The sequence below is a fragment of the Molossus molossus genome, unplaced genomic scaffold, assembly GCF_014108415.1.
Source record: "Molossus molossus isolate mMolMol1 unplaced genomic scaffold, mMolMol1.p scaffold_m16_p_16, whole genome shotgun sequence".
In the NCBI taxonomy this organism is placed as follows: Eukaryota; Metazoa; Chordata; class Mammalia; order Chiroptera; family Molossidae; genus Molossus; species Molossus molossus.
In genome coordinates this window covers 67,820,400-67,847,294 of record NW_023425351.1, presented here as the reverse complement: position 1 = coordinate 67,847,294, position 26,895 = coordinate 67,820,400, and the positions used below count along the sequence as shown (strand labels likewise).

At 48.9% G+C, this 26,895-nt stretch overlaps 1 protein-coding gene across 2 annotated transcripts in view; it reads left to right on the top strand.

Annotated features, from left to right (window-relative positions):
* Positions 1-11,990: 11,990 nt before the first annotated feature.
* Positions 11,991-26,895, top strand: part of ADCY8 (adenylate cyclase 8) — a 158,925-nt gene continuing 144,020 nt past the window's right edge. Inside the window, exon 1 of one of the 2 annotated variants that reach the window (XM_036263950.1) lies at positions 11,991-14,969. In XM_036263950.1, coding sequence (XP_036119843.1) covers positions 14,010-14,969 — 960 coding nt within the window. In that variant the 5' untranslated portion in view covers positions 11,991-14,009. The remainder of the gene's footprint in view (positions 14,970-26,895) is intronic. The other variant, XM_036263951.1, reaches the window with a different exon arrangement.

Genomic DNA, 26,895 nt, shown 5'->3' with positions numbered 1-26,895 from the left:
TGTCAGCAGCACACAGAACAGAGAACCGATACTTGTGAAGCAGAGACGCAGGCTGGCGCTTGGAGCTGAGGCGTCCAGACCTGGCAGAAGCCGCCTCCTAACCACTCCCACCCAACGGGCACATGGAACATGAACCTCTCCTCCAACCTCTCATCGTCTATCCGCAAAGTTCAGAAAAGTGCTCCAAGCCTCGGGCTCCCCTGGCCCCGTTTCTCATGAAACGGGAGAACAGGAAGAACTGGGTGTTGCTCATTTTGGTCGCCACCTGCAGTGCCCTGACTTGACCTCCATCATCAGCCCCCTACCCTTTGCCCAAAAGCTCCCATGAGTCTGTGAAGCCAATGGTCACAGGATCCTGGCACTGACAGAGGTCATTATGACAAAAAGGACCCAGTAATCCATTCCTTTCCAACCATATTCTGGGAGATTCTAGTTAAAGAGCCTCTTCCGCCCTCAGTAAGAGGAAGGCAAGAGCGTGCGGACATGAGCGACTGGCAACCCCAGTGTTAGGACAGCAGGTGGCTGGCGTTCCCAGGCAGATGCTGATGGTGCAAATGAATGAGCTGTGCCACTTCCGTGAGTATCTTCTCTGTGACGCGGCGGAATGCAGCTCTGTCTTCCATAGTCCTGTTAACTAGCGAGGACAAAACTGAGCTCTCGAATCTGAAGGTGAACACGAGTCAACGTGGCGTGATGTACGCAGGTTGGAAACAACGGCAGTTGCGTGCCAGTAGCACCTCGGAGACAGGTTGGTGAACACGAAGGCTGTTCCCCCCAGCTCTCATCGGGCAGCAGGCGGGCAGCACATTCAGCTGGTGGCTCGTGTGTGGTGGAGCAGTCATCATGTGGACGTCAGGATTCATTACAGATCTGACTGGTAATGTCCCTTAAAAGCAGTTCAACAATTCTTTGAAGGACAGAAACCTCCTCTATTTCCTTCGTAAAATTTTCTGCCCAGGAAATACTAAAAAATATGAATCAGGAGAACTAAAATTCTCAGTTATCTTTCAGGTGGCCTTCGACGTGTCACTGAAAACCTGTGATTTGGTTACCCAGCTATAAACCGAAGACACGCACTGAAAGTATACATGTGGCCACATAACTCTAAACTTCTGGCATTTCATCTTTATTTCTTTGTATTGCTCAACTGGTTAGCACTATTTTACTCAGGAACTGTGTGTCTTTCCAGATATAAAATGTCACTCAGATTATCACTGAAAGTCAAGAAAGTAGAATAATGACATAAAGAGATGCAAGTGTTAGGTAATGTGGGCAGGGATATGGTGTATTTATCTTTGCATCCCAGGAATGTTTGGCATTGGTCCAGTGCTCAGCAGATATTTGATCTATTCAAAGGATCTTTGCTAAATGCATCATCTTGCTTGATTATTTTGGGGCAGTTTTTTTCTTATGTTTATTTGTTTTGCTCTTGTTTTTAGAAAAGGACTTCTTTGCTGGACGTTCTCAGTGCTAATGCTGGTGACATAGAAGAACTGAGGGGTTTTCATCATGGGTAACATCAGCAGAAAATCTGTGTCCTTGGTTCATGGCAGCTTCGCCCGAAACCTTCAGCACAGGGCAAGGGCTGTCCTCCCAGGCTGCCCTTGGATCACGCCCTTTTCCAGGAACATGTGTTAGGCATCTACCATGAATTAGACAGTCAAAGGACAGACTGGTAGATAAGACAGACAACAGCCCAGTTTTCATGAAGTTTATATTCTGAAGGAGAACGGGATATGTATACGTAAAATTTTTCAGATAGCAGCTCGTGTTATGAAGAACAAAATAAAATATAATTGGGAATAAATGGGATGAGGGAAACTGGCACTCCTGAGAGGGTGGCTCTCAAGAGACAACATTTTAGGGGAGACAAATGGCAAAATCTAGATAGTAATCCGGAGACCTGGGGGACCAGAGACCGGCAGGAAGCAGGAGGGCACAGAAGCCCGAACCACCGAAAGCCCTGGGAGGGCCTAGAGAAGATGCCACTGTGCCCACAGGGTCCTGGGCGAGGGGGAGAGTGAAATGAGAAGCTGGAGAGTTCGGAGAACAGTACTCAAGTCTCAGCTGGTCGCTCACTAGCTGGGTGGAATCAAAACACCTCAGTTGGCCTCTTTGGACTCTGTACTTTAGGGGTGATACCTGCCCCATAGGAGTGCAATGAGGGGGACCTTCACTCCATTGGATACTTTTCAGTACCATCCTATGGGGAGCCAAGAAATGTAAACTCCCTAACACAGCGCCCCAGCGGTCTTGACCTGGGATGCAGCTTCCTCTCTAGTATCACTGCAGCAGATTTTGGTGACGGAGTAAGTCAGCTGAGCAAATGCAGTGGACACTGATGAATGGAGGTCCAGGGGGGTGTGCAGTTCAGGCTGAATCTGCAGCTCTCTGACCTCCGCCAGCTGTTTCCTCTGGCGTGTCTAAAAGGATTTGGCGAGGAGATTCTCAAAGGCCCATTTTCTGATTTCCCATAAAGTGCTCAGATTCTGATTTGGCTAGAATTTCTTTAAATCTATTTCCAAAGCCGATTGGGATGAAGGAAAAAAAAAAAAAAAGACTTGTGTGTGCACTCACACACGTGCACAAGCAGAGCACATGCACATATACACATGGGGGGGCATGCACACAACATTCAACAACTATTTTGAAATGTCACGAGACATAAAGTCCTGTGCTTGCTGGTGCTAACACTAATGTTTGGGGTTAAAGGGATTCGCTGTCTGTGCACTCATATTGCCTTAAAGGTAGGATTCAGAGCCATTTCTTTATAGGAGCTTTATTACCTCCACCTAAAATAAAATCCTACTAGTTCCACCCGTAGACAGTGATCTTGGCCAAGTCACTTAGCTTTTCTGCATCTGCATTTTACGACTGTACTCATCAATAGCATTAGGGCCATGATGACAATGATACCAGCAACAGCCTCCTTGAGTCCACAGCCCCTGCTCACTCAACCTTGCAGCAGTGGTCCTGGGACCAAGCTTCCCTTCATCAAGACTTGGTCTTTTGCCCAGAGGAACTCATATTTTTCCCCAGCCAGACCAGATTTAACTTGACATTATGACATAGATCCACATGACACTCCAGAATAGGTAAGAGTTTGCTTTATTTTGCAGACTGAAGGTACTTCTATTTTTCTTAATGAGAGAGAGAGAGAAGGAGGGGGAGAGGATGGGGGAGGGGAAGGGGAAAGAGAAGAAAGAGGAATTTGTTTTCCCCAAAAGATAAAGTCTGACAAGATGCTACCAGCAGCTTCATAACAGTACAAAATAAATAATAAATGCTTACCTGTGACAAAGACATCACAGTGTTCATCCATACCTCTTAGATATTGTTTGGAATAGGTATTATTGTATTGTTATCATTTGCCATTTGCAAATGAGGACATTGACACGAGGGAAGTTAAGTTACACGGCCAAGGCACAGAACTGCCGGGAGGGAACCAGGATTTGAAGCCAGATCCAACGCCAGGACTTCGTGAATGAAGAGACAGATGTGGGTCCTGGTCCTGGTGGGAAGCCCCTTTAGCCTCTCTGCACCTCACACCTGAAAATATCGGGGTGTGAGTCTCTAAGAGCCCCTCCTGCAGAAAGCCGGTGGTTAATGATCGCCGCGATATACCACGTTTCTTGGACTGTCAGACACCACTCATTGTAAGACGCTCCATTATTTTCTGCACCACTAAGAAAGAAAAAAAAATGGTGCTAATTAAACTCTAAAGAATGCTTTTTTCTCACTTAGACTTTTAATTTTACACTTACTGAAAGAGCATTTTTAAACATTGTGAAATGTCGACTCAAACGAATAGCGCACTCAGAAATGTAGCAAAAGAACATGCCGGTGACACCAGCTGGGAAACACAGCCCCGACACCGTCCAAGTGGCTCTTCGGAGGAACTTTCTGCTCAGAGTCCGTCCAACACGTTCCGGAAACTACCGTGTCCGGCGCCATCGAGAGCCCCGGAGAGAGCATCGCCCCCGTCCTGAGTGCTCACGACTGTCCTGGGCGCTCCTCAAGCTGCTCGCCTCATTCCTCAAGCTTTCATTCCGGCACCTTCTACATCCTACCAGATGATGTTACAGAAGCTTTCATAGACGACCACACTGAGATATAAAGTCAAAGGGTCAATATGTGGTCCTTTGTCAATATGAGAACCAGAGACACACGGGCCCCCCTTCACTCCAAGCCACCCCAGATCAAGTTGGTGGGGTCCCAGGCTCTGGGCACGTGGAGAATCATCACGTTCTCAGAGGCAAAAGGCTCCCCCGGAACAGAAGCCAAGTACCAAGCGGTGTTTGTGACGCCTCCTCCCGGCTTCCAAAGCCACAGCGCCTGGACACTATCTGTTGGCAATGCCCCTGGGGTTTGTAAGGGGCACACTCATGTCTAATGGATCAATCTGACCCACTGTGTGCACAGCCATGGGAGAGTAACCGCAGCTGTCATGACGACCGAAGGGCACCAGATGGCCCTTTTGATCGTAACTGCGGCTACTTTGTTCACCCTCCCTGACCTCCCCTGTCCTGGCTCCTCCAGTCCCCGCTCATTTTCTGTCATAGCTCTGGGCGTCTTTCCTCCTGGGAGTCAGTGGTAAGCACGTGAATCTGAAGCCTCTCGGAACACCATGTCCCGTTTCTGAGTCATCCCGAGAATCGCTGTGAGAGCTTGAGAGGCCTCAGCTTCCTCATCTGTACCATGGGGGTTAGGGCGCCCACCATGCGAGGTGGCTGTGCCGATTCAATGCAATGAAGTGTGTGGACGGCTGGGTTCACACTGAGTGCCGGTCACCTTCCTCCTCCTCCTCCTCTTCTCCTTCCCTGTCATGTTCTTTTCATAAGCTTTGCTACCCTTCCTCCCCTCCCGTCCCTCCTGCCTCTCTCTTACAATTTATTTTTTCTACCCTACCTCCTTTCCTCTCTCTCTTTTTTTTTTTTTTTTTTTTGCATGATTAAAAAAAGAGCGACGTGATCATATTTTTAAATTTAGAACGATCTCAGCAGCTGGAGAAAGGAGACAGACTACAAGCAGAGAGACATGTTCCATCTACCGAAAGCATCTGGGTGCGAGAGGATGGAGCCAGAAATAAAACAACTGCCGTGGGGGAGAGAGGAGGAGCAGAGAGTTGCGATCTCCCTTGTCGGTGGCTCGCAGGCCTCGTTTGGGGAGCGGATGGGGTATTTTTGTGTGATACGCCATCCTGGGTGCTTTATATGAATTACCTTTAGTCTTCACAAAACCTGGCAAAGGGGTTTCCCCCCATATTACGAAAGTTGAAAAGTTTAAGTAACTTGGTCAAGGTCACAGAGCTACCACCTTGCGAAGCCAGAGCTAAGAATAAGCCTCGCTGACTCCAAAATCAACTCCTTTCCCTAAACCATAGCTTCGGGTACACATAGCTCATGATTCTAGTAAGTAAGGGTCTCAGGATGAGACCAGGCATTTCCAAACATATTTTCCTATTGCAATCTGCATTAAGAAATCCACCATAAATTGTGCCAGTACCTGGTGCGTGTGCATGTGCGTGTGCGTGTGTGTTTGTGTGTCTGTCTGTCTGTCTCATGTTATCCAGATCTAGTAGGTTCTGACCGGGTAATGAGAGTTCAAATATCAAGTTGGATAATAAGAAATACCATGTGAATTTCAGATAATGCTATATCAGGAGTTTGATAAGGTCTTTTATTTATTAATTTGTTTTTGTTACAGATGTTTCTCATTTTTCTCCCATGGACACCCTCCGCCCCTCACCCCCACCCCATCCCCAGCTTGGTTGCCTGTGTTCATTGGTCATGCATACATGCATATAAGTTCTGTGGTTTATCTCTTCTCCCCTCAACCCCCCTCCTCTGAAGCTTGTCAGTCTGTACCCCACCTCTGTGTCTCTGGGTTAATTTTGTTCAGCAGTTTGTTTAGTTCATTATATTCCACAAATAAGTGAGATCATGTGATATTTGTCTTTCTCTGCTTGGCTTATTTCGCTTAGCATAATACTCTCCAGGTCCTTCCATGTCATCTCAAAGGATAAGAGATCTTTCTTTCTTACGGCTGCATAATATTCCATTGTGTACATGTACCACAGCTTTTTAATCCACTCATCTACTGATGAACACTTGGGTTGTTTCCAGATCTTAGCTATTGTAAATAGTGCTGCTATGAACATAGGGGTATGTATATTCTTTCTGATTGGTGTTTCAGGCTTCTTGGGGGGTATATTCCTAGAAGTGGGATCACTGGGTCAAATGGCAGTTCAATTTTTAACTTTTTGAGGTAACACCATATTGTTTCCCATAGTGGCTGCACCAGTCTGCATTCCCACCAGCAGTGTACTAGAGTCCCCTTTACCAAAATATACAGAGTGCTCATACAACTCAACAAAAGGAAGACAAGGAACCCAATTAAAAAGTGGGCAGAGAACCTAAATAGACACCACTCCAAAAAGGACATACAAATGGCCAAGAGACATATGAAGAAATGCTCAACATCACTAATCATCAGAGAGATGCAAATTAAAACAATTATGAGGTATCACCTCACACGTGTCAGAATGGCTGCCATCAACAAGTCATCAAACAACAAGTGTTGGGGGGGGGTGGAAAGGGGACTCGATAAGGTCTTTTTCTGAAATTTTTATCAAACTTTCTTCTGTCCTTCAGAAAGGATGGGTCTGGCTGTTAAAGAATGCCTTTGTATAGAATAGCCAGACATACTTTTCTTTCTGAGTCTACCTTACTCTCTTGAATGAACGGACTCTTAAAATGCTGGTTGTGACCCACCAGGTCGATTTAACAACCTGCAACTCAGTTGGAACCAACAGAGCAGAAAACACTGCCCGGGAGAAGTGAATCTCATGCACTTTCATCCGTGGATCATATTCTGAGATATGAATTTATGGGATCTGCTTTAGTGTGCTCCCCACTTCCCCTCCCTTCACGCCAGCTTTCTATGAACCACTTCCAGAAAGGAGGAACAGAAAGCAAGTCATCTTTCCATCTTTTGTTTTTACAACACCATCATCTCCAAAGAGAACTTAAAGGTTTTAGAGTTACAAAGAGTAAGAAGGTGCAAAGGGACACGGAGGGCACAGGGACAGTCAGCTGGGCTTGGAAGAAACATAAAGCAAGGACTGTCACTGGACTAAAAAGACACTCCCAAACTGGGGCAGAGGAGACAAAGGGGGAGAGAGAGAGAGAAACACAGAGACAGAGAGACATACAGAGAGTACTGCATCCACAGTGGCTTTCCAGCAATCCCTGGAGAGGGGCCAGCACCCTGGAGCAGGAAGGCGAATGTGCTACACCGAGCACATGAGGCCAAAGGCAGGCCTAGGAAGACTCTCCTGAATGGGTGGAGAGGGAGCAATGCAGAGTGCAAGGGGACCCAGTGAGTATGACCAAGACTGACTGCCCATGTGACCTGGAGTGGGGACCTGGAGACCTAGAGGGGTGCCATTTGCCAATGGATAGCCAAATATCAGAGATCATGCATGTGCATAGGTGTATGCCCCCCCATACCTGGGCACTGCATAACTATGCATCTACCTGGGATTCGGAGGGTACAGATTAATGCCTCTGGAAGGATTTAAGTTCAATGTCTCACCAACTAGGTGAAAACAGAAATACACTGATTTTTGAAAGGTGAAGACTTATGCCTCTTGCACTCTCAATTAATGAACTGACATCCATATATATCACGATATAAACTCATATAAATGCACTCATATTATTGATATTGATAATGATATTTATATTTTTAGCCTAACTACTCTAAATAGATTTTTAAAAATCTCGAGGGGAAGCGAACAGTAATAGGGTGACATACATTAAAAAAATAAAAAGTTTTGTGGTATTGAAATAGTAATTGATTAGATTTAAAGAGAGCGAGAGAAAGAATAGAGAAAAATGATCTGCTCTGTTTCCCACTGAGGTTGATCATTTGTTTCCAAGACTTCATATGTGTGTCACATTTTTAAAGAACAGATCTTAAATCACGGCCAAAAGGAGATCTGGTGCGATGATGAACGAGCTGGAAAACCCTTCTACTTATTAGTAGCTTCTTAATAGTTTCTCTGACGGGTGGTGTGTGTGTGTGTGTATTCCTGTCATTTTATGATTTCAGTAAATGAAGGCTTACGGGGGAAGTCACAGCAAGCTCATACTCTAGTTAAACCGGAGATGAGGGAAGCATCATTTAAGAACACAGTGTTTCCCTATCTCCCTTGACGACTTCTTCCTGTGACTCGCCTGACTGATGAATTCTGTATATAAATACTCTGTCTCAGAATTGTTTTCTCACTGATGAGACTCTCTTCTCCTTCCTGGCACCAGAATCTAATTTAAACTAGTTCCTGTGAAGATCCAAAATGTATACAAAGTTTTTTTTTTTTTTTTTTTCCTCTTGCATTTTACAAGGGAAAGGAAACACAAGATAGAAGTAAAAGAGACGTTTCATTTTATTTTATTTTTCTATTGTGCATCACACTGCATTCCAGGGGAAATGGGAGTCCGAAGTTTTGACTTCACAGACTCTGCATGGATGAGCTCTATGTACTTTAGACATTGACTTTTCCTGGAGTCCTGTCAAAGCAGTTAATGCTTTCGGTATTTCCTAAATGCAGAGGGCTGGCGAGGCAGGCATATCCTGCCCCGCACCACTCAGCTTTATGGAGACATCATCGAAATTAAAATTGTATGTATTTAAAGTGCATGGGTTAGGTGCAACTTGGTGTTTTGGTAAACTTACACAGTGTGAGTTAGTTGCCACAATCCAGCTAATTAGCATACCCAGCACGTCATGTAGTTATCATCCTCTGTTTTCTCTACGTGTGGGGAGAAGGTTTAAGACCTGCCCTCTTAGCACATTTCATCTGCTTTTCCTTTAAGGATTTCCAGCCTTGGAAGCTGCCTGGTCACAAACACCCTCTTTCCCTTTGGAAATAGGATCTCTCTGGTTTCAGGTCCCCTTCCTGAACTGAGTCCATCTTTTCTTTGACATGTGAATATTTTATACGTCTTCAGTGAGTGTCAGGGTTTCTGTTGGTGTTTTGCAAAGGGCACGGCTCTTAGAAAATTTGAATTCCTCTATTAATATTGTTGACTTCGGAAGTCAGAGATGCACCTGGGGGAAACATTTCATTTTCTTAAACATATCTGCCATAAATGTGGCCGATGGTATTCAGTAACATCACAAAACAAGCCTGTTACTTTCCAATGAGGCAAAAGGATGTTTCCCCACTGACCACCACCCGAAAGAGGAGAAGTAGACCCCATCAATTATTTTGGTTAAATCCAATATGTGAAAACCTGCTTTTTCACAGACTAGGAATGGTAACTATGGCTTGAACGGAGCAAACACAGACCCTCCATTCAAAGAAGAATTAGTTCTGCTTCGTTATCTGCCATTCAGTTTCCGACCAGACTTCTCAAAACCTGCATATCTCAGAAGTATCTTATTTAATTTGCATTTGGAAACTCAAAATATATTTGACATTTTAATTTTATCGGTTCTATTTAAATTAGGTCAGCATGTGTTAACTGCTTGTGACAGTGTTTTTATTAAGCTTTTGGGAATGCTAGATCTATAGGATCCAAATTCAGTTGATGGGATTATGCTTCTATTGACCACAGATCCTGGGCAAGTTACTTAGTTACCTGGAGCCTCAATATCCTAGTCTGCGAAATAGGAATAATGAAAAGTAGAGAAGGGTCTAACTCAGAGAATTGCTGGGATGAATAAAGGAGGAATTTGTGAAGATCTTAAAGGAAAGATGCTCAATAAAGTGGCACTAATCTTATTATCTCTACGTTGACTGTCGTTGCTAGAGTCTGGGGGACAAGAGCTCAAAGAAAAGCAGTTGTCCCCTTCAAGGAGAGATTCACGGGGAGGGTGAGACACAAATAGGTACAGCCAGTCCCTGTACTAAGGGCCATTCTAGAAGCACTCAGGACAGACTACGGGACAACAGAGGAGAAAGTCAGTTCTCACTGGGGATGTCTGGAAAAGCTTCCTGCAGAGACCGTATCGCTCAGGCTTTGAAGGATGAGGTGGGTAGTGTTTTGAGGGAGGAAAATGGAAAAGGGCTTTGGAATGAAGGGACATTCCAAGAGAAAGGGACTGGGTATAAAAAGACACTAAGATGGCAAAATCCTGTCCCTGGAACAGATTCGAGTCCCAGCTATAATAAATGCAGGAATAAACGAAAGCATGAGGGGTCCATTGTGGCCTCTGAGCTGTGTGCTGACATCTCTTGTTTTCAGCGATAACCTTTTGGTGGTTTGTATATTCCCAAAAGCCTCTCAACATCGGTGCTGAGTTCATGCCGTCATTTAAAAGCAGAATGAGCCCTGGCCGGTTTGGCTCAGCGGATAGAGCTCAGCCTGCGGTCCAGAGAGACCCGGGTTCGGTTCCCGCTAAGGGCACGCACCTCGGTTGCAGTTTGTCCCCGGCCCTGGTCTGTGCGGGTGGCAGCCACTCGATGTGTCCCTTTCACGTCAATGTTTCTCTCTCTCTCTCTCTCTCTCTTCCTCCCACTCTGTCTGAACAAAAGGTGGAAAAATGTCCTCAGGTGAGGATTAAAAAATAATAATAATAATAATAAAATAAAAGCAGAATGATTTGGGGGCAGAATGGCACTGTGTCTTCCCAACAAGAAGAATAACATTGAATCTACTTGTGTCATCCGTGCTCTTACTGGAAAACAACTTATCCTAACCCCTGTCCAGCAAAGGAAAGTTCAGAGCAGGTGCAGTGTTTTCTCTTTGTTACATTAGTTTCAACCTCTGATTCATGAAATTCTTGGAGTTTCTTTTCTGTAGCATGCTCCGCTCATTCACCAGCCTGACTCATTTTATCTGCTTGGGTCCAATCTCCCCGTCCTTGGCACACCTTCTTTTGCTGCTGAATAAATAAATCATCCTGGGATATGTCCAGAAGGACGATTTTCATAGGAAAGTTCCAACTGCATTCAACCCCTCATTTATTCAGGCTGAGTTCTCAGGCTCCCCAGGAGAAAGAATTGAGAGAATAAAGAGGTGTTTCCACTGCCAAGCTTACTAATATGGCCATTAGCACAGATGACTTGGGGCTATGCCCACGGAGAGAGAACACAGCTCCACACATATCTTGTTTTAGGGTCTGCAGGAACCCGCCTCCCTTCCCACCCAGCCCTCTGCCCTGTCTGGTCTCCCTCATGTCCCAGCTGGTTTCTGGACAGCTGGTGAGGCTGATGAGTCCAAGGAACTTAAGGAGAAAGAAGCAGCATTTCATTCTCAGGGATACATTTCCTGGGATTATTTCATTAACATCTAGATAACTACAAAACTTGGGGGGCTCGGGGGGTGCTTTGGCACTAACTTCTGGCCCCACGGCATGGGCTAGCTACTCTGGGAGATCTTGACAGTTAAATTAATTCCTCTACAAACTCGTTTAAAAAATAGAGTTGACCTTCCTTCTATTTAAAATTGAACATTTAATGGTGTTGCCTTTCTTGGGGGGTGTGATAGAATACACCTCTGAAAAACTGGACCCAAAGGAGTCAATCCCAGGATGTGTTCATCCCAGAAATCTGCTGTTTACGGATCTGGGAAAATGTTAGAGGCTTCTTCGCTCTTCTGGGATTGTCTGTGTTAAGGCCAGTTCTGAGTGTAAACCGAAACCCTGTGTGTGGGAAAGGAGGAATTAACAAGGAAAGAATTAAATCCCGTTTCTGGGACACGGTGGACACAAATAGCCCTGGAGAGAGTGTACGGTGGACACAAATAGCCCTGGAGAGAGTGTACGACGTGGTTGGGGAGGGTGGCCATCGAGGACTATTGCTCTGGGCAGTCAGAGGCGGGGAGTTTCTCTTCGCCCAGCAGGGAAACCGCAGGCTCCAGAGTGACAAAGGTGCGGGGAGGCGGTCATGTAGGCTTTCGTGGGACGCCACCAGGAGCTGCAAAAGCGCCTAGGGCCTGACGTCATTGGCCATCAGCTGACTGTGCTGGGGCCCAGGCTCCACCGGCTGCAGCCTCAGTCGCGGTGGCGGTGGAGGTGGCAGCCACCGCGGCTCCGCCACATTCGGCGGCGCTCGAGACTGCGGCGGGCGCACTCGCCCCGAGGACTGGACACAGGAGCCCAGGCTCCGCCTGGCGTGGATGCAGACACCACGCGCCCACCGCGCTGCGCCTTGGTCCTCTCCAAGCATCCCAGGGGCTTTGTCCGCATCCAAGCGCCTGAACCCAGCGGGCAGGAAAGCGGGGCTCCAGTGGGAGGCTGGAAATGCCTTCCCCATGTCCTTCTCCTAGACCCTTCCTGTGCGCAAGGAGAAACTTGGTGTGCTAGGCACTTGGGGGCGCACCCTCCAGCCCCCAGGATTGGTGTAGTAAAGAGACTCCACAGGAAGCTGCCTGCCTCGACAATTTCGGCTTCGTGGGGTATTTTGCTTTTTAGCCCGAAAGTTGGCTTTACCAAAAGCCCCCGTGGGGAGGGCGGAAAGGAGACCCTCAATTCCGCGTGCTGGGCTCTCGAAGTCTGTGGGCAAAGCGGCCTACGAGTCCTGGCTGCGCACCCGCGGAAGACCGGAGCCAGTGCCTAAAAAAGAACAACGGAGGAACCCGCCCGCACCGCCAGCTGGAGCGCGGGATCTGCGCGCGGGGGCAGGGCTGGGGGCGCCCGCAGCTGTCCTCTCCCACGCCGCTCTGCGCGTGCGGCCGCCTTCAAGACCTGGGGCGTCCGGGCCAGACCTGGGTGCCAGGTCCCGCCACCCCCACCCCGTCCCCATGTTCCGGGGGCGTGGCTTGGCGCAAGGGCGGGTTTAAGTCGCCATGGGTGCCTGACCAATCTGACAGGTCTCCAAATTTCTCCCTGTCGCCGGGTGCCCGCAGCGCACTTCAGAGCGCCGGGGCGGCACGCGGCGCTGCCCTGGATCCCGAGGCGTCTCCGTCGGCTTCCCCGCGGCCTCGGGCCTCTCTTCTCGCCCAAATCCTACACCCGCCGCACCCACTTAGCTTCGGTTCTTGTCTTGGATCCTCACCGATGGCTTCCTTTCGTTCTCAGAGCTGTTGCTTTTGGAGCCCTCCCCACTTTTTCCGGCCCCCGCCTCCCGCTTCTCCCAGCTCCGGGCCAAATGGACTCCAGAGAGCGAAGTGAAGGGAATGAGCACTGGGAGCTGCGACTCCTCGGAAGCACAGCTGGAAGGGCTGACCTCGTCTTGTGGCAGCGACTGGGACCCTGAGGCCCTCCCCCTGCCCGGAGGGATGCGTCGGGCCGGAGCCAGCGCTGTGCGGCCAGCCCTCGTTCAGGAAGTGGAGACCACCAGAACTGCTGAGCCCAGAAGGGAGCCTCGGCACTCCCCCTCCTCCAAATTAACTGTTTGGTGACTTGTTAGCTCGAGGCTACCACCTCTTCAACCTGCCCGCGGGGCACCCACTCCTCCCCCTTCGTTGCCCCCGCCCCGAGCTCCGCCCCGGCTCCCCATCCCGGCGCAATGGAGTTCTCCGAAGGGCTCGGTTCCAGCCCCAGCTGCTAACTTCGCACCCATCACCGCCGCTGGTCACCCTAGGCCAGCCCCCCTCAGCCGCCGAGTCGTGGGCGTCCGGAGCCCAGTGCCGCAGCCAGCACTCGCTCGGCGCGCGGCAGCAGCGCGGCGCCCAGGAACCTCTTGGAGAGCAAAGGCTGCGCCAAGACGCTGAGCCGTGAATCAGCCAAGAAGCCTGAGCCCCGGAAGGGGGCTGCGTGGCTCCGAGCGCCGCGGCTTCTGCGGACACACAGCCGCCGCGGCCGCTCGCCCCAGCTGCGCGGGTTGGCGGGGGGCGGCGCGCAAGGACGCGAGGGTCTGCGGCGATCTTCCAGGCGCCCTTTGCCCCGGGGCACACTATGACCTGACGTGCAGGGGCCTCCAGCCCAGGACTCTCAACGGGACGGCCAGGGACAAAAGGGCTCACCGCCAAGTCCTACCAAGCCGCCTTTGGGTCGTTGGGACCCCCTCCCCCAGCCGCCTCCCTCGGGTTCTGCGCCTCCTCCCTGCGGCGGGCGTCATGGAGCTCTCCGAGGTGCGCTGCCTTAGCGGCAGCGAGGAACTCTACACCATTCACCCGACGCCCCCGGCCGGCGACGGCGGGAGCGGCTCTCGACCGCAGCGGCTGCTGTGGCAGACTGCGGTGCGGCACATCACCGAGCAGCGCTTCATCCACGGCCACCGGGGGAGCGGCGGCGGCGGGAGCGGAGGCTCTGGCAAAGGCTCGGACCCTGCAGGCGGCGGCCCCAACCACCACGCGTCGCAGCTGTCCGGCGACTCCGCGCTGCCCCTCTACTCGCTGGGCCCTGGGGAGAGAGCGCACAGCACGGGTGGCACCAAAGTCTTCCCGGAACGCAGCGGGAGTGGCAGTGCCAGCGGCAGCGGGGGAGGGGGCGACCTGGGCTTCTTGCACCTGGACTGCGCCCCGAGCAACTCGGACTTCTTCCTCAGTGGGGGCTACAGCTACCGGGGGGTCATTTTCCCCACGCTGCGCAACTCCTTCAAGTCCCGGGATCTGGAGCGCCTCTACCAGCGCTACTTCCTGGGCCAGAGGCGCAAATCCGAGGTGGTGATGAACGTGCTGGACGTGCTGACCAAACTCACCCTCTTGGTTCTCCACTTGAGCCTGGCCTCGGCCCCCATGGATCCCCTCAAGGGCATCCTGCTGGGCTTCTTCACCGGCATCGAGGTGGTGATCTGCGCTCTGGTGGTTGTTAGGAAGGACACCACCTCGCATGCGTACCTGCAGTACAGCGGTGTGGTCACCTGGGTGGCCATGACCACCCAGATCCTGGCAGCAGGCCTTGGCTATGGGCTCCTGGGCGATGGCATTGGCTACGTGCTCTTCACGCTCTTTGCCACCTACAGCATGCTGCCGCTGCCGCTCACCTGGGCCATCCTAGCCGGCCTGGCCACCTCGCTGCTGCAGGTGGTCCTCCAAGTGGTCATTCCCAGACTGGCGGTCATTTCCATAAACCAGGTAACGCTTGCCTGCCTTCCTCTTCCCCACCCCCACCCCCTACTCCCCTGGTTATTTAGAAATAGCCTTCTGAGAGGCAGGTGGCCTACTCACTTGAGTTCCCTCCCCAGCTGGCTACAGGGCCTTGCACCTGGGAGGTTCTGCGGGTTAGTGGATGGCATTGCTCTCTTCTTAGAGGAATGGGAACTGAAGGACCTCTAGAGGTTCTATCAACTCTGCCCCTTATATTCTGATTCTGTTAGTAATTCCTCTCTGACATCAGCCAGGGTGAGTAGTCTCTGGAGCAGGAGCCAGATGGGAGAAGCACCCAAGGGAGATGGTGACCCATTTCTTCACAGCTTTACATACTCACAAGAGTCCCAGCAGGGAGTTGTAAGGGACGCTGGGATTCAGAGCTGAGTCTCTCTGTGTACCTTTGTGCCACGAATCCTCAGTACTCGGAGGAATCAATGTTTGCTAAACACACACTCATTGTGGGTGCTGGAACCTTACTACGGTATCTCACCCAGTACTGCGGACATCCTGTGACACGCTTTTTGCTGGGAATTCTTTATTGCCTCGGGGACCTAAGATATCTTTTCTACAGAAGCCTGGGATCTTCTTGGAAATTGGGACTGGGACTGGGGCAGGTGTCATTGACAAACAAAGCGTTTTTGCTTCGCTGGAAAGGGGCGTTTTGATGTAGATGGTTTGAAATATTTAGGTGGAACCGGACTCTTTAGGTGTCTTTCTCCTTTCTCCCCCTTTCTTCCCATCTTTCCCCATTAAATATGGATGTGTTCAGGTGGACAAGGTTCCCACTGTCTGTGAATGAGAAGGTAGACAGTGACTCTATTGTTTAAATTCATTAGAATCAATAGATAATTAATGGCCTGGCACTTCCTTTGCCAAATATCTGGCGGGTGACAGGAGAGTAAATTCGGGGGCTTCTCAATGACAATGAGGGGACGTGTCAGCTGAAGTGTTTTCCCACAGAAGGCTGGCCGCTCCGTGTGTTCCTGCTCTGGCCTCAGGTTCTCAGCCACTTCTGCTGTATCAGAAGCTTAAAAACTCCTCTTCCTTGTGGTCAGATGGTTCTTAGAGGAAGCGAGTAGGACACCTCTGAACATTGCTCATGATTTGGGGAGCACTGGCACCCTGTGAGTGTTCGACCCGTCGTTGACTCTCTGGGCTTCCAGTCGATCTGAGATTCTCTTTCTTCTCTGATGGCTCTGTCTGCATTTGCTCAGGTTGGTTATCTGCTTGTTGCTTTAAGGGTGCTTTATGAAGTCTCCCTACGTAGATAAAAGAGTATTAAAAGTACAAGGCTACGGTCATCAGGCCTGACGGGGCAATGTGAGCCTTGGTTACTAGAGGCTGACCTGCTGAACTTTTCCCAGTTAAAGACAATAGTGAACGTTTTATCAGAATTACCAGGAACCTTTAGTGCCCACATATGATAAGGATTCCATTGGGGAGCCTATTTTAACTGTGTTTCTCAATCCTGTTTGTACCTGAACTGAATCTCATCTGAGACTCATCTCTTACTTTCTTCCCAGTTTTCTTATTCTGTTTTGCATCTTTGTTACTATGTGCTTAAATATCAGCAGCTCTCCCACCTCGTCCCTTCTCCCCTTCGTATCCTCTTCTTTATTCTGTTCTCTTTCCGTCTGTTTTCTTCACTATGAGTTGTTTTCACAATATAGCATAGTTATCTGATCACTTGAAGAAAACTCCATTTCTTACAACCTACTGCTTTTCCTACACTAGCCTTCCTTGGGACACATTACCAGAAGATTTCATCATATCGGTTTGGCATAGTATTTGGAATAACACATCCTAAGTGGCAAAAGAGGGATATTTTCTAAGTATAGAGATACTTTTCATGCCAAATGAATCCAGAAAGTAAATTGTGGCTCCATATTTGTTTTATGCTCAACTCAAATACTACCAGATGGCAGAAGATTAAAAATAACCCCCACATGTCTTCCCACGCCCACCTCATCCTAAACAACCCTTCACTGCGAAAACCAAGGTCTTGGTCCTTGCAAACCAAGCTCATTCAACTTTCTGTTTGGAAAGGAATCGTAGATGAACTACAATGTCTAAGCTGAGTCACCTTTTTACTTGACTCTGTACAATCAGAGCGCTATCCTTCCCTGTAGGTGCTGAAGGAACCTTTGTGGCTTTGGCTACAAAACGTTTTCCTTTGGCGCCCTCTAGAGGTCCAAGCTTCTTGCTTAGATCCTGCAAAGGGAATGGATGAAGATGGATGAAGTGAAATCATTTCGAAAAAAAAAAAAATCTGTGATTTTTTTAATAGGTACTGCTTCGTTTTTCCCTGTTTGGTTAAATACAGGCTGGGGCAAAAGTAGATTTACAGCTGTGAGTATGAAACAGTTTATTCTTGTATTACTATTTATTAATCACTGCATTCTTTTCCATACGAACAACTGCAAACCTACTTTTGCCCCACCCTGTGCAAGGTGCGCTTAAAACCTGCTAACGACCTCACATAACAGCTAGAGTAACATTTTAACTCCTCACCATGGCAATCCTTTAGCTTCTGTGAGCTGGTTGCTGCTTCTCTAATTATCTTCTCTTCTCCTCTTCTGATTCCAAATACACTGTCCACTTTCTGTTTTTCTGATATCTCAAACTCCTTCCCACTTCTTAGCCTTCGTGCCTGCTGCCTAAGACAGTTTTCCAGGTCTTCATATAACTGATACATTCTCATTATTTCAGACTCACTCCCTAGTGTGTGGTGTGTCTTACCTTCTCCAGAGCACCTCCGCTCTCTGAATGATCTTACTCATTTATATGTACATATTTCTTCCCCTGCCCCCACACCCTCAGAAGGTAAACACCACGTACGGGCAAAGGCTTGTCTGTCATATTTAGTACTTTATCCTCAGCACCTAGAAAAATGCCAGGCACAGAGCAGGCACCCAACAAACAGCCACCGAGGAAACAAGACGAGTCATTGCATAGACGATATTATAAAATATCCAAGTCCCCTGATGTGTCGGTGAAACCTTTCTACACGCACATGTATGTTGTATCTATGTGAAGCAGTGTTTTACATGTAAATTCCTTTGGAGAAATCGAAGCACAGTACTAATCTACTTTCATACAATATTTTACATGTAACTAAGTGTCTTTGCGTACATGATCACATCTACTGATGACAGACAGATAGGATCATCCTTCATTTTCATTTCAGAGGAGAGATGCCTGATTCTTAGGAACTTTAAAGGGGCGTCTCAAAGATGCTGACCCTAACAGGTGCCAACAGCAGAACCAAAATCCTAGCGCCGGTGCCCATCTTTCCTTGGGAACCTTCCAGGGGTTGTCCTTCTGAACACAGAAGTATTTGAAATGGCTCAAGAATGAGGAGTGCCTGTCTCACTACTCGAGAGGGCCATACTCCACACAGCACATGAATGAACATTTAATGGGAAATGCGAAGGGAAATCATGAGAAAAATGAGTTGCTGGGAATAGGCTCTCCGTAGCAAGCTCATCATCCGAGTTCTCAGCCAGATCACATCAGTCAACTGAAGGCCATAAACACGGCAGTATTTCCCTTCTCTGCGTTCGTCCGGATTCCCATTCGTAGGGTGGCTCACGTTTAACTTAGCATTACCGAGAAGCAGCACGCGAGAACGAGGACACAGTCAGAACACCTGAGCAGCCTTTCGCTTCACTGAAAATGCCATTTCCAAAGGAACCAATGAGCCAGGGATGGGCTTCCTTAGTCCGAGCTATGGGAACCCACCTCTCTTTCCCTGTCGGCGGGAATTATATCTGTGGCTTGGCAGGGTAACCCCCAAGCTGCAGACCTCTGCAGACACCCTGTGTGAAGGAGACAGAGTCCTGTGTTCATGTAGATCGGCACGCGCTTTCCCCGGTGGACACAAGGTAGAACGTAACGGGGGCCACGCGGGAGGTTACTGGCCATCCGCGGAGAGACTCTTTATGTGTTCTCCACTCAGTGAACAGAGAAGTTCACGGGAGGCATAGACTTCCCATCCAAACAAAGAGCAGATGTGATCACCCATGTATTTTCTAGGTCCCAAGTGGCATTGGAAATACTGAGGGAACATCAGAAGGTTCAAAGGGCCCCGCTAGGTTCACCCTGACAAGGCTCCGCTACAGGTAACACCGGGGCTACAGTGATACCTCACCCGTTTCAAGTTAAGTCAGCTCCACGTATATGATTGAAACGAATGATACTGGTACCTTGGTCCGGAGTCTCAGACACAGATTTTCCCCACATCTTAAATCAATTCTTTATCCTGCGACCGCCATGTACCAACCCGGAAATTTATTACAAAATAACATTATCTGTATAAGTAAAAGATTACTGATGAGGTTATATTTGCTAGGTTCTTTCGCGGGGTAGTTACATTCTAAGTACTGTTGCTACCATGAGCATTTTCCTCTATTTTAACTGCTGGTGACAATATTATGAGCTACCTAACATCTGAAACTCATTCTTCAGCTCATTAGTGATAAGATGGTGAAAATCATTTGGTTATTGGAAAACTGAGAGGCAGCCATAGGAACCAGAAAGATTGCAGCTTTTGCTTTCCTCTGGGGGGTTCTAAAGCATTAGAGCTTGTGGCCAGTTAATCTTCTGTAACCGCTTGGCGAGGTAGACACGGGTCAGAGCCAAGGTGACTTCTCCAAGATCACTCCTTCGAGCAAAGGCAGCCAGGTGTGCGAGTCCGGGCCAGTCAGTGCTCCGGGTCCTGCTGGCCGATGTGAGTTCCCACGCTGCATTGTCTTTCCTGCCTTGCACACATCCCATCAAACAGTGGAGGCTAGAACCCGAGCCGTGCTAATTAAATCCTGGTCATTAAACTTGACTAATAGCCAGAGACCTTTAGCTTATCATTTGGCCTTTAAAAGAATCCTTTGGTGGGGTGGGTGGGATGCATTGTTTATACTAGGTACAGTGGTGGTTTGTGGTATGAGCAGGTGGGGGTCAAGAGAGAAGCAGGCTTTGGGTGTGCTTTCAAATGCATTTCTGATCATTTAAATCAAGGACTGCTTTCCCAGGAAAGATAAAGTAAATATAGTGGAATTACCAGCATCTCTCCCCCATGTGTAAAATTTAGACGTCAGCATCTATCGTATGTTCTTTGTGAAGGTCTGCTAACTCAGACCGAATAAAGGAGATTCTCTGACTGCTTAACATACAGCACATGACATGCGATTGAAATCATCCCAATTTGGTAGTTGATATGAAGGTAGACACTTCAAAACATGCGAATATCCGTTAAGCGAGTGCACCTCACTAGTTACGGTGTGCTCGCCTTTCAAAACCCCAGATCTCATCCCTGTGCATCTTGCCGTAGCCAGTTCACACAGGCTTCAGAAACAATCAGCTTGTCCCAGCGTGTCTGAGAAAATGACTTTCAAAAGCAGTTTGTGTCATCATTCTCAAGAGATTCCTTTGAATACCAAGAAGTGGGAATAGTCTCTCTTGTTTGTGAAGAATGCCAGAGACTGGCCTTTCTGGTTCGTCTTTTCCTTCCTTTCCTTCCCTTTTATTCCTCCTCTTTGGGGCGGGGTTGGATAGAGAGTAGGCTCTGCACAGCATATTTTTAATGACTTCTCAAATGACCAGTTAAATCCAGTCATCCTGGATGCAGACACCTTTGCCCTGAAGATGCAAACAGACTTGACGCCTGATTTAGAGAGAGTTGTAAAATGATTGTAGGGTGCGTGCTTTGCAAGGCTGAGTTATGAATGCGTTTTCCTTCCTATCTGGTCATGTCGTCTGACTGGTGTCAGGGGGGTCAGAGCATCATTAGATTGGAACTCGGGAGTCTGGGAGGACTTCAGGAGCAGCTGCTGCAGCGTCATGGTTAAGTAGGACAATGCATTAGTCATACTTACACCTTGATGATTGATGGCCTTTTAAGAGCTCAACAAAAACAAGTGAAACCAAGCCTCAAAAGGAAAGATCTTTTATTTTTTATTTTTTCAAGTCTATCCCCAATTCAGTGCTGCTGGCAACGTGTAATCAAAGGACACTACTACAATCATGCTGGTGTGACATTTCACTGTTGTCTAAATATTTCTCAGGATGCTAATTTATTCATTTCACGCGCGCATCTATTTCAGTGGGTCCTACATGTGTTTATTTTCAGAACAGAAGACACACAGCATTCATCTCAAACCTTTCCTCTCACCCACAAACGGGCACAATATTGATTCCCTGGGAGACCAGTAGGTCCAGCCTAGGTAGCTGGACAGCCTCTCCGTTCCCTTGACGTATTGATCTGGAAGCGTGTTCTTTGCTTTGTCTGGGCTGGAATTCAAGGTAACGGAAACCGGAGGCTGGTGAATTTCTGTGATCTATCCATTGGAATCTCAGTTTGCAAGAGAATGGGTTCTGTAAATAATTCCTTCCCGGCGTTTTCTCGGGGTTGGAAGCACTGCCCAGTGGGCCGCAGCCGAGCCGCTGTTTCCCCGGGAAACGTAATTGGATTTACACACTCAAATGATATCATGTGAGTTTTGTTTATGAAGGACTATTTTAAGAAGTCAGGTCACTTAAGCAGTACTTGGGAAGCCAGCTTTTCTCGCTGCAAGATTTTTCACAGTCAGCCCTGCAGGGGAGAGGAAGAATACAGAGTAGATTAATTAACCCCTGAGGTGCCAGACGTTCCCAGGGAGGCCTGGCTGCGTCCTGGTGGGAATAAACACTGTTCTACCAGTAAATGAAACTATGTAGCCGCCTTCTCAAGCAGGGAACCGGGGTCATCACTCAGTGTGCTGTCAGATGAACCTGCAGTGCCTTGCTCCTTCCATAGCCCTGCATCGGACTCTGATTGGACGTGTCTGTCATGTGATGTTTGCATTTCATTCACCTAGAAGATGTGCTGAACGTGTCCAACACCTTGCACGTTCATCAGTTTCCGGGGTTTTCATTCCTTCCATCCCACTTCCTGAATTTTTTGGCCTAAATTCTTTGTTCAAGGCCCCAAAGGCTCCCAAGTCGGGAAATGATAAAATTATTCATGGTAAAGACATGGAGCTGGAGGTGAAATGAAATCATATTAACATTTTGGGTTTTTCCAAAAAAAAAAAAAAGAGAGTGACTTGTTAAAACTGCCGTCTCTGTATGGAGTGCTGACCGGCAGGCAGTGTCCACAGGAACTATTTTTTGGACCATTTTGTAAACAGCACATCCTTAGCCCGTGTCAGCCGGTGTTCCAGTTGACCGGAGTAAACCGTTGCGGAATATTTTCTCCTTCCGGGTGTGATCACGTGCTGAGTGCACAGGATCGCTTGGGAAAGAGGGACGGCCGAGGAACAGGGATTACAGGAGCAACACGCACGCATTTCTCTAGCCCAGACACGGGGAGAAGAAGCACAGCGTAGGACGTTTAACAGAACGGGACCACAAAACAGGGCGAACACCGAGAGGCCCGGGGGTGGAAGGGATGTAGACGAGATATGGTGGGTGTCTCAATATTTGGGGGATGCTGCCATGATAAAGATAGGCTGGTCGTTTGCTGTGTCCTCTAGGACAGAACAAAGACCAACGTGTGGCCGCTATAGCACCGGAGATTTGGGTTCACCTAAAGCTGAGGCGTGGTAACAAACAGACCTGCCCACAGGGCTGCTTTTGGAAGTGATGAGCTCCCTGACCCGGGGCCTTCCCGGGGAAGCAGTACCGCAATCCACAAGGGGTGGCCGAAAGGAGAGTCCGTACCAGGAGGTCTTGTCCGAAGGTCAGCTGAAAGCCACTGGCTGCATCTCCAGGCCACCGTGGCCACTTCGCAGGTAGGAAGATGGAGAGGGCAAAGGACAAGAGGCCAAGGTGGGCGAAAGGCATTTGCCACTGAGTCAGCTGCCCTTTCAGGAGCTCCTCTGGAATCCCTGCCCAACAATGTCCGCTTACATGTTGGGGACCAGAATTATGACACAGGTCCACTCCATCAGCAAGAGAGGATGGCAAAATAGATCAGATTTCGCGGCCCCACAAAAACTCGGGATTGCATTAGGAAGAAGGGGAGGATGAGGTTGAGAACGTAAATCATCCGACAAATATTTGTTGAGTGCCTGTCGGGCTCCGGGTTCTGCGCGCTACACAGGCAAAGGCTGTGGCTGTGATGAGGCTGATGCTGAACGGGTCTGGGAGGGAGTTCGTGACTCCGGTGGCAAGGCGGCAGGTGTGTACCTGGCTCTTAGAACAGGTGCGGAACAGTGTTGAGTGACAGTTTATGTCAAGGCAAGTCTGGCTGCATTCAGTACAGCTCTCTAATGCACGAACCAGCAAAGCTGCGTGGAGTTTTGTAGGAAAGATCGGACTCTAGAAGGTGTAGATGAGTGTGGACCTTCCTTCCTAGTGAGGAGTGTAAAGGAACTCCAGGAAGGGCGAAGATACCAATTTACCCATCACCTGATGACAAACCGAACGCACCCCAACCCTGAGGACCGGAAGACGGGGCGTGAGGGAGGTCCGGCTGGTCCCCGTCTCTCTGTGTTCACAGTGACCCAACTGTAAATGGCCCAGCTTGCCTTGGAGCCCCAGCTCACCCATCCTCACACAAGGGTGGGCGGACTCGGTGCTTAGGCACGACTGAAGTCCCTCTCCTTGGCACACCGCTCCATGCTGCCATGTGCCCACCAGGCTACGAGCCCCTTGAAGGTCAAGGGTTTTTGCCTCTGTGTCCCTACAACCTGGCATAGCACCTGGCACATGGGGAACTCTGAATGCCGGACTTTTAAATGAATGGAATGAATGAATGTCACGTGACCGTCTCCTTCCCCCTCGACCAACCCCAACACGCGCAGTCATCAACAGGGAAAGAAAACCCAGTGAAAGAGCAGGAGTCAGTTCCTGCGGTCAATGTAGGCAGAAGCGCACCAGAAGTTACCCCACGAAGTGATGTGAGCTTAAAGCGACCAGCTGAATTTTTGCTACCGATGTGTTAGAGAGCTTGTAGCAGATCACATGAACCCAAGTGGTTATCCAGATTATTTAAGTAGAAAACCAGTAGAAGAAGAAAAGGAAAAATAGATATTCATAGGTGTTCGTCCATTGTTGACGATTTTAAATAGACCCAGCCTATCCATCCAAAATAGAGTCCAGGTCCTAACTCAGGTCTTGCCCTCTCGTTAGCTTCCTTCTCGGTTCGACAGCTCTCTGGCTCTGAACCCCGACACCAACCCCTCCCTCGGGCCTTCTTTGCTTTGTGGTATACCACAGGTTGCTTCTTTGACCTGACCTCTCAGTGGTGCCCCCTTCTGGTCTCCAGTGGATGTTGACTCTGGCTACACATAGGTACAGCTGTGGGCAAGCGATGTCCCCGCCTCCTACCTGACTGCTGATCTGCAGCCCAGCCTGGCTGGTCTGCCTCACTCCCGAGAGGAAGACACTGAACAAAACCCACCGGCTTTGCTGAGCACAGTACCTGGATAATGGCTTCGTCCACCATTCCCCACAGCCCCAAACCTGTCACGTGAAGACCAGTTTGTGTCCTAACAGGACCAGTTCATCGGTAGACTGCCTAAAAGCAAAATAAAGCTTGGCTTTGGATATGGGAACCCAGTGCATTAACCCAAGCAGACTTCGTGAAGTCAAAATAAAAGGTTATACGTCTCCTATTCCCAGTTGTGTGAATCATTATTCCACCTAGTTCATTTTTCTACAGTCAGTTCAAGAAACAGAATCCTGAGTCTGCTTACCTGAACGCGTTCTGCAGAAATTTAGAGAAAGCTGACAGTATTATTATGGTCCTTAAAGACTTTGAAATCGTTAAGGCTCCTGAAAATGGCTCTAAGAAATTTAAAAAAAAAAAAAAAAGGAAGAAAGAAACACAATCAAAATCAATAAGAACAAATTTGTTTTCTTCTAAATTCAAAGTCAACCCCATCCCCCAAACTTGGATGAGCCCCGCTAGCCTATTGGTGGTGGGCAGCTCATTTAAGAACAGGTTCGTAGCCCCAGACAGTCAATGTCAAATGAATAGAGTCCTGCTTCTCTCTTCACGAAAAAGATACAAATGGAATTCAGTGCTTTGAAGCCAAGTGACATGGAGCCCTGATCCCCTACGACCTTGAGAGGAAGTGATTCTTGAAACTGCGCCCCGGGCACCTCGCTTGCTTCGCCTTAGTCCTGACCCTGGTTTATATTTAAAAGGAAGAACCTGGCTTGAACTGAGATGAGCATAGGTTTCTTCACTGGGACCTGAAGGGGATTGTCAGGTCAGATTGGAGTTATGGTGTCCTTATGTGTCTCTATTACTAACCCATGTGCTCTTGGAGGCCGGGCACTGTCCTTTTGAACACTCCTGGGCTAGACGTGGGCACGTCACAGGAGATGCTCGTAGGACGAGCAGGCTTGGGGAGCGAATGCGTGAACTCTCACCTCCGCGTCAACATCGCTCCCCCCCTTGTTAGAGCGGCGACCCTGAGCTCAGAGCAGTTTCGTCCTTTTCCTCGGGTCGTAGGGCTAGTAAAGGGTCCTCAACCACATCTGTCATTTCAGAGCTGCCCCTCAATCCGATGGTCTTTGAAGGCCACTTTACCTCAATTAACTCTGCTAGTTTCAGAAGCCGTGCGTTACAAGTAATGAAGAAGAAGAAAATGAAATTAGTGTCCCCGGTGGTGGTGATCCTTGCGGTCTGTTATTGCCCCGTGGAGCTGGGGGCGGCGCAGTGCATTGCAAAGAGCGCCTCATCGTCCTCGAAAAGACTGGCCTCGGGTTTTACGTCCAATGCTCTGCAACTTTGGACAGACCGCTCCACCTGTGGTGGCCTCGAAATGAGTTCCTCGCGGCTCTAAGAGCCTGTGGCTGTGAAGTCATTTCTGAGGTTCCTCAGCTGTCGACTTCTATTCCCCTGAGTTGTCCTGACTCTGAACGTGGGGACTTGTGTCTTTGCCGGTTTATTTACCTCCTAACATCGCCAATGGCAGATCTCACAGCAAACATAGCTTGCTGAGGTCTGTGACCTCTGGAAGGGAAGAGAAATAGGAGTAATGATGTAGCAAATGCTGGGAGAATTACTTATTAGGTGGTATTTAATATTTAATTTCTCCCGGTGGTTTAATTACATCGGACACCGCGAGCTGTAAAAGCGGGTGCCGTTTCAGTCCGTCGATTTGTTGGGAAGGGAGTGGTGACTGAGATACTTGATTGACAGACAGTTGTTTCTTTGGAATATTTCATTGTGACTGGGTGGCACTTGTGAGAATTGCCTAGCTGGCTTCTTCTCATGTGCGTGCCAGCTGTGATCAACAGGCCATTTTCTGTGGGCGTTGCCCAGAAGTGATGGAGCCGGGCACCCACGTGGCCCGGGGAACCCCAACTGGGTGGCTGGCTTGGTGGTTTCCTCTTCGTTGTCTGCAGACTCCAGGAAACAGACACTGTGGCCTTGAGGAACTCACTAAAGCCTGCTGTACATTAGTCATGTCCTCTATGACAATATGCTGTCAGAATGCAACCCTTTGTAAATATGAAAGCCGTTGAGGAATAGGAGAGAGTTTTGAACCAATCGCAGGAACGAGGCCCTGGGCAGTAGCAGGATTATTCCTGAGACACGAATGGGTCTGAGGTGGTCCCCCAGGAGCGGGCTGCCTCGCTCTGCCATCAGGATGGAAGTCTGCCAGGCCCAGGACAGCAGTCCGCAGGTGACTGCCCGAATGGTACGTGAAATGGGAGGGCCCCACCGTTTCCAGAAATAATGATCATTGAGCATTAGGAGCAGAAACTGCCCCAGGATGGGAGGATGCTACTCCCGTGCAAGCTACGCATCGCCGCCGTGTTCGCGTACAAATACATCAGTCCTTACGGAGCAGCCCTTTGCTCACGTATCTAGAACATTCTTTTAAGGAAGAGAAACCATTTTGCACTAAATGAAGATACATCACCCTACGGGTGGCCACACGCAAAGTCCTTCCTAATTTGTGAAGGGCGGAAGCAA